Source organism: Cinclus cinclus, chromosome 11, assembly GCF_963662255.1.
Source record: "Cinclus cinclus chromosome 11, bCinCin1.1, whole genome shotgun sequence".
NCBI classification, from domain to species: Eukaryota; Metazoa; Chordata; class Aves; order Passeriformes; family Cinclidae; genus Cinclus; species Cinclus cinclus.
The window spans coordinates 14,102,249-14,109,670 of NC_085056.1; the positions used below are offsets into that span (position 1 = coordinate 14,102,249).

The 7,422-nt window shown below is 45.9% G+C and overlaps 1 protein-coding gene across 2 annotated transcripts; it reads right to left on the reverse strand.

Moving 5' to 3' along the window:
- Nucleotides 1-3,428: 3,428 nt before the first annotated feature.
- LOC134048239 (cytochrome b-c1 complex subunit Rieske, mitochondrial) lies at nucleotides 3,429-7,082 on the reverse strand. Of its 2 annotated transcripts, none has more exons than XM_062499895.1 (2): nucleotides 6,862-7,082; nucleotides 3,429-4,830 (listed from the first exon to the last, which is right to left on the reverse strand). In XM_062499895.1, the coding sequence occupies exons 1-2, from the start codon at nucleotides 7,070-7,072 to the stop codon at nucleotides 4,220-4,222; spliced, it is 822 nt and encodes a 273-aa protein (XP_062355879.1). In that variant the 5' UTR covers nucleotides 7,073-7,082; the 3' UTR covers nucleotides 3,429-4,219. The 2 variants fall into 2 exon arrangements, with proteins under 2 accessions (XP_062355879.1, XP_062355880.1); XM_062499896.1 differs by having other exon boundaries at nucleotides 3,429-5,322; nucleotides 6,862-6,999.
- Nucleotides 7,083-7,422: the final 340 nt, after the last annotated feature.

Genomic DNA, 7,422 nt, shown 5'->3' on the forward strand with positions numbered 1-7,422 from the left:
TGCAGCTCCTGATATTTTACTGCTTAATTCAAAATTGCAGTTCAGCTGGATCTGAAAACAGTGGGGAAACCCAGCTGTGGCCTGACACAACTGACAGGCTGTTGTGTAGAGGTGACATCCTCCAGGGGACAGCTCAGGCTGACACCTGACATGCTCTGTCACACTTGTTGCAAGCCAGAGACCTCCAATTTTGGGTTGGTTTGTTTCCAGATAGCAATGTGGCCTAAACGGTGCTGTAGTCAGTCAGTCACCAGCTCTGTGTGGGTTATGTACAAGTATGGCTACAAAATCAACTGCTTGGCATCCTCCTCCTCCTCCTGGTCCCCACACAGACTGATAAAAAGCCCTGCTGCTGTTAACCCATGAAATAAAACTTCCCTTTGGCTGCTGCTTGCTATTTCTTTACCTTTTATAAAGGCAAGGCAAGATAATTTCTGTGCATTCCAAATCTCATGATATATCAAACAGTTTATATTATGTTTTTAAGTATTTAAAAATTTAACCATTAAATCCTCATACATATAAAATTTCCTGGGCCTGTTAGGAAATGATGTATTTCTCAGAAATTCTTTTGATCATCTTAGGGCTGTGCAAACCAATAATTTCTCAAGAAGCTGGCACTTTTTCTTTGTGATGGGAACTACAGGCTGGCATTATCTTAGAGATCTTTTCCAACCTTACTGATTCTGTGTATTGCAATTACTTGCAGATTATATAAGGATTCTGAGGAGTATTAGGGGCTCTCTTGCTGTGTTACATCGTAGGAATGAACCAACTCAGCCCAACACCACAATTTGATTGCTTGCAGAAAACTGTGCACAGAACCTGCAAGTTGGGGATTTTTACTGTAGAATTTTGCTAAAGGTAACTCAAACACGGGCTTGTGCTAAGTCCAGAAGCAAGACCCTTTCATTTGTACAGTTTACCTTCTGATCCCAGCTCTGTCTCCGTGAGTGTAACTTCTGCTTGGTGTGGGAGATGAAGTCACTGTACAGTTGCCAATTCTTTGACTGACTAACAAAAGACATGAGCCATCAGTTCTTTGTTATGTTGTTAGAGGTAGAAGTTTTCTTCTCCTGCTAATTCTCTGTTACTTGTAGGCAGAAAAGACCCTCTCCTGTCTCATGTTCCAAGCCCCTGTAAAAGTTGGTTAAAACCAACAAACATATGTTTTGAAAGTGCTTTAATTCCAGAATTGTTAATTTTAAATTTCTACCATAAGAGGGGGGGAAAGTGCATTTAGTAAATAATGTGGTACATTTTGATTATGCATTGCTAGAACAAGGCAATGTCATAATTTATGTCTTGAGGTTATTAAAACGTTGTAATGCTAAATAGTTAATGAAGAAAATCTATCACAGCTGTGACACAAAGTGGTTGCCAGAAGTGCTAGGACAATAAATGCCAACAGTTCTGTGTCTCTTTGAGCAAAGCAAGTTACAATGTGTTATTCCTCTCGATGCTACAGCACATTAAGCAAAACAAGGATGACTCTAATTAGTCAGAAAAAAAAAGCCCAAATAGCTCAGTGACCTACCTCTGACTGAGGCTATAAACTGACACTTTAAAAGGAATTCAGCATAACACATGCATTCAGTGATATTTCCCTCAAATTTTTTCTCTTGCAACTTTCTGACAAGAGTAATGTTCTGTAATCAGTCGTTCATTTCCTCCATTAATTTGTCCAGTCCCTCAGCTTCCCCTATCCCTGTATCAAGAATTCCATTCATTTTACCATTTTAATTTTCCATTATCCCCACAAATTTTAATCTTCAAAATTATTTTAACATTTGATGCATTGACAGTGTTATAAACCATCCATTCCTGTATTCATGGGTATCCCAGATCCTTTTCTGTAGACCTGCTGCCTAGCTATTAATTTCTATCACAACACATGCTGGCCTTGTAGTGCATTATTTTTAATTCTAATCCTTTTTGCATCCAAGTTCCCAGCTGTACCCAGTTCACCACCATATACAGCTTTACAAAGCTCATTCTCTGATGGCTGAGTAACAAACCCAGTGGCCAGTGCTGGACTCACAGGTTCTCACTGAGCTCCTCACTGCAGGACTTGTTGCTCCAGCTGGGGAATTGCAGGCAGTGCATCCATCAGCACTGCTTTGGGAACAGCTGCTCCCTACAATACTCCAGTTTATACCAAGTTCCTTAATAGACACGAGACCATTTTGTGAGATGGTGTGAAAATCTTACCTGAAACTCTGGTAGCTGCTGCTAATATCCCCGTTTCCAAGGCCTGCTATCCTATTATAGCAACAAATGTGATTGCATTGACTTGATTTGTTCCTGATAAATCCATGGAGGTTATTACTTATCACCTTCTGGTATTCCCTCTGCTTACAAATAGGATTACAGCATTATGTATTTTAATAGGCAGAAAATAGAAATGAAGGCTTTAATAAATTGAAGCATCATTTACTCTGAAAATTTAACATTAATATAGATGTTTACCTAAGGGACTATATTATATGTCACAGCTTCTGTTGTTTTACAATTCCTACACAAATTTTCTAAACACAGTGAGCCTTGCTTATGTGCTTGGGGTCCCCTTTTCCTCCTCTCATTGCAAACACCATCAACAAATGATGGCAATATTTGATCCAGTGGTTGTGGGAATGAGCAAACTGCTCCTGGCTGTGCCACTGCTACCAATCCTGGATTGAGGAGCACCTCAAGGTCCTGTATTAGCAGAGGCTGAGGCTGGAGATGAAAGTGGCTCCAAACCCACATTTCAGTTGATGACATTCACCTGAAGTTTATCAGTTTTGTCCGACTTCTCAGTTACTGCTGTTTTGCTAAGGTGCTAGATAGGTGGAAAATACAGTATCTCTGTATAAAACACACTTAAGGCTGGGTAACATTAAACAGAGCAGCTGGTTGATATTTCTGAATTATTGCTTGGAACTAAAGTATCTGCATTCAGGACATGTTTCTCATGCTGTGGTCCCCTTTAGAACCTGGCACACTCCGGCCATCTCTGGGGATGCCAAGTCAGAGGCAGAACTGGGAGTTAATGGAATGTTGCACTACAGGTCCAAGTGTCCAGTGTAACCACCCACCCACCCCTGGCTCCTTGGCAGTCATGAAGGGCTTCTCTGGGTGGGCTTTATGGGATCCAAGCCAGAATCTGTGTCTTTATGCAGCACTGGCCTTTTAACTTCACTTGCCTAAACCAGGGGCCTTGGCTGAACCACACACACCTTACAAGTTCCCGAGTTTGTTGTAACATGGAAACACCCTTTCTTTACTTGTCCCTTTGCTCTAGCTACAGGAGCTTTGCTGTCTGGATCCATTTAAAGAGAGAGAGAAAGCAATCTCACCTTTTCTTCATGAGGCACAAAGGAAAATACACCTTAGTGTTAGTATCTGCATGCACATAGGATGTGAGCTGTTCATCAAACAGGCTGGACACAATGGTTTTCAATTTTTACTGACTGCTACTTGCATAGATTGTGACAGAATCCCTGAAATGGATGACACCTCTATTGTAAAACTGGTGTCAGACAGAACTCTCCCTCAGTACATCCACAGAGCAGTATTAAGTTAGACCAGATTGCAGACTCTGGTTAATACAATTTAATTCTCTCAGTCTGTTTTTTTTTTTGTTTTTTTTTTTTTAAACTAGTTTATTGTGAATAAGCTTTTATTATTTGCATCTTGAAAAATCTCACGGACTTTTCTGTAGTTTCTGAGGATTTTAGTTTCTATTCTGCATGTGAGGGAGCATATCAGTGCAATGCAGAAGTACTTTCAGACCACGGGTAAAGAATGGGAAGGAAACACTAAGTACAGGATAACTGGAGTCTTTTTGCTTTGTTCTAGAAACAGCAAACCTTGCTTCTCCTCCTGTTCTGCACACAATGAAGCACCAGCTCTGTGCTGTATTGGCAGGACCAATGCTGGCTAAAAGCTCTCTTTGTGACTTTGTAGCTCAATGTCTACCTGGAATCAGCAGCCCTTCAGGAGGGCTCTGTAGCATCTCCTTGGCTGGACACGCTAGAAATCTGTACACAAAGAAATAAACTTTATTGTAAGACAGAAAGAAGTGCTCACTCCAAGTTTTTATTGAAATTGAAAACAGTATTCAAGCATAGTTCTGGTTGAGAATCTAGATAGCTAATTTCTGGTTTTACAGTATGCCTCAGTTAACCCTTCTGGTGTACATTCTCAGGAACATGGAAGTGAGCAGGCACCTTGTCTCTCAGCCGACCACCACCGTGTCATCCCCAACAAACTGGTAAACTGGCACCTCGAGGTTTAAGGGAGCGGGGCCTTTCCTGATTCTGCCAGAGGCGTCATAGTGGGAGCCATGGCAGGGGCAGTAGTAGCCACCAAAATCCCCGGCATTGGCGATGGGGACACAGCCCAGGTGAGTGCACACACCCACCAAGATCACCCACTCGGGCTTCTTCACTCTGTCTAAATCGTGCTGCGGATCCCTCAGTTGAGACACGTCAACTTCAGCCTCCTGACTAATTTCTGCCTGGGTTCTGTGGCGCACAAAAAGGGGCTTCCCTCTCCATTTGAAAGCCATGTTCTTGCCTTCTGGAATGTCAGACAGCTTGATCTCAATCTTTGACAAGGCCAGCACATCAGCAGAGGCACTCAGGCTGGAAATAAACTGGGTGACAACATTCTTGGCAACATAGGCAGTTGCTACACCTGTCGCTGCGGTCATCAGGTAGGAGAACCCTTTCCTGGAGTCGCTGCTGCCTTGGGAAGATGCGCTGGCATCCTGCACATCCTGGCGGCGATAGGCAGAGAAGTCGGGGACCGCGACATCGTTATGGACACAGCGCACGCTGGCTGGGGCTGCACGGAAAAGGACAGCAGATGACACCACCCGCAGGTAAAACACACTGTCATGCATTTCAAATCATACTCTTCCAGCGGCGTTTTTGGATTAATGGGTAAAAGTTGTTCCAAGGTCTGGGTAGGATTCCATTAATTAAGCGTTTCAGTTTTAAGTTGTATGAGAATGGTTTTCAGATGGAATTTTTGGTAGATTAACGGGTGATCTGTGAAACTGGTTTCCCTATTCTTTGAAAGGGAAACCTGGTCAGGGTGCAGAAAATCTGTGAGAACTTCTGGGCTTCTGGCAAAAAAAAGTGAACTGCTTTTTCAGTAAATTTCAAGAAAAAAACCTCCTGTAAGATACCACTACTAGCTCAGAAAAGACAGACCTGCTTTCCATTCAAATCTTTCCTTGTGAAGAGCTGCTAAGAAGAAATCTGATGTAGTGAAGTTTGCACATCTGCAGTGTAACACTTTTGTGTTATTTTTTGTCTGAGGTAACTTCTACACCTGTAATAACATTAAGTGCGTGGTTAAACATTTTTAAAATTAAAAATATCAGGCATCCTCTTTCATATTAAATTGTTCACCTAGCTAAAAGCCACAGTAAATAATTTTAAACCCTCAGTCCCCAGGCTCACTTTTGAGAAGATTTAGAGCTAAAGCTAACAACTATCCAATTTCAAGTGGGATTCCCCCATCAAACCTGTGTGCTCAAGTAACAGGATAGGAAGGATAACTAAAAGGCCTCCCATGTCTCCAGAAAAAGAAAGCTGCTTCCCCCACTGAAAATCCATAAGCTAAAGAAAAGAACATGGCAAGGACAGAACACGTTACTTGCCAAAGTGCAACCTGTTCCTTGTATAGAGTATTATTTAGTCTTTATATTTTCTAGCAGTTGGCACAAAGTTAACAGATGTCTCCAAGTACTTAAGCTCTCAGGGATTTATATGCAGTAAAATGAGGATAATAATTACATTTATTTACAAGTAACTCAGCACTGAGAAAGTAATTGCTATAGGGTTTTAACTGCAAAGAAATTAAACTGAAAATCGAAATTCTGAGACAGTGCCCCATACTAAGTTATTTCAGTATCAAGGCTTAAAGCAAATAGTATGAGAAACTTATAAAAAAATCGCTATACTCGGTGAAAAACATGTTTGATGTTAATTAAAACAGAAAGCATGGCCAAATGTCAGCTAAGTCAGCTACAGATTTGTACAATTTTCACCTGAACGAACCCTTTACAGCTGAGGGTCAGGTGAAGCACACAGCTGTAATTGCTATAGAGCTTCTTCTGCAGGGCACTGCTCTCCCAGCACTAAACGTGTGCACACTGCACCAGCTGAAGCAGAATGTCCCATCAGTGACAGGGGCAGAGCTGGGCAGCAGTTTCCAGGAACTGCAACCCCGTGTGGCAGCGAGAGCCACAGCCCTTAGGCCAGAGGTCGGGTTCTAAAGAACAGCTGGGGGTCGCTCCCTGGCTGACGCTTTCCCTACCTGGGGGCAAAACCCCTACAGGGTAAAACACAAGGTGCGTTCTTACTGCACCCCTCTGCTCTTGCACCCGCAGTTAAAAACCTTCCCGAATGACAGAATTTAGCTGCATTTCCTCAGCGGTAAAATAAAAATCAGCTGAGCACCCTCCCTCAACGGAGATAGCCAGAACCGCCTGGACAGCCCGGTGCTCCGGGCTGAGGCTGCTCGGGCAGAGATGACCCACTGCGGCCCCTCCAGCCTGCGCCGCTCTCTGAGAGCCACTAAAGGGAAGCTGGCATTCAAGTGCCCTTGAACGAGCTCTGTAGGTATAAGCGCGTGCGAACTGCAATGGCGACGACAGAATGAAACATTTAAAAGCCCCAAAAGCCCAAGCTCCCCCAGCCCGCCCGCCTGCTCTCCTGGCGGGGTCTGCTCCCCCGCCCGCCGGGCCGGGCCGGGCCGGGCCGGGCGGTGGCCGGGAGCTGGCAGGGCCCTCGCTGAGCCCGCGGCCGTGACAGACCCGGCTGCCGCCGCTCCCCCGGCCCGCACCGCCGCTCCCCCGGCCCGCACCGTTCAGGCTGTTGCTGGCGACGAGCCCCCCGCGGGCGGCGCGGCCGCTCAGGGATTCCCGGCAGAGCAGAGGCCGCTTCGGATCCAGCGGCACTTTCCGGTCCCGATGCGCGACGGCCGGAGCGAGAGGGCGGAGCGGGCCGGGCACGGCGTGCGCGGCGGCGGACACGAAGGGCGCGAAGGGCCCGGCGCGGGCGGCCACGGACAGCATGGCGGCGTCCCCGCGGCGACCTTCCCCGCCGGCGCGCGCCCCCGCACGTCACGGCGCCGCGGGCTGGCGCGGCGGTGACGTCACTCGCCGGCGCGCGGTGGTGACGTGGGCGCGGAGTGGGGTCCCCTGAGGGGAGCGCGCGCCACGAAGGGTTCGGGCGCTGCGGTTCCTTTGCCTCGCCTCTTTCCTGCCTTTATTTCCCATTTCCCCTTTCCCCCACCTCCCCCCCTCTTTTTGCTCTTTCCCCTTTTCTCCTTTCTTCCGGCCTACCCTCGTTCTCGGTGCAGTCCTTCCCGAGGTGTCCTTCCCAGTTTCAAGTTGGGAAAAAAATATTTTTATTCTTTTCAGCT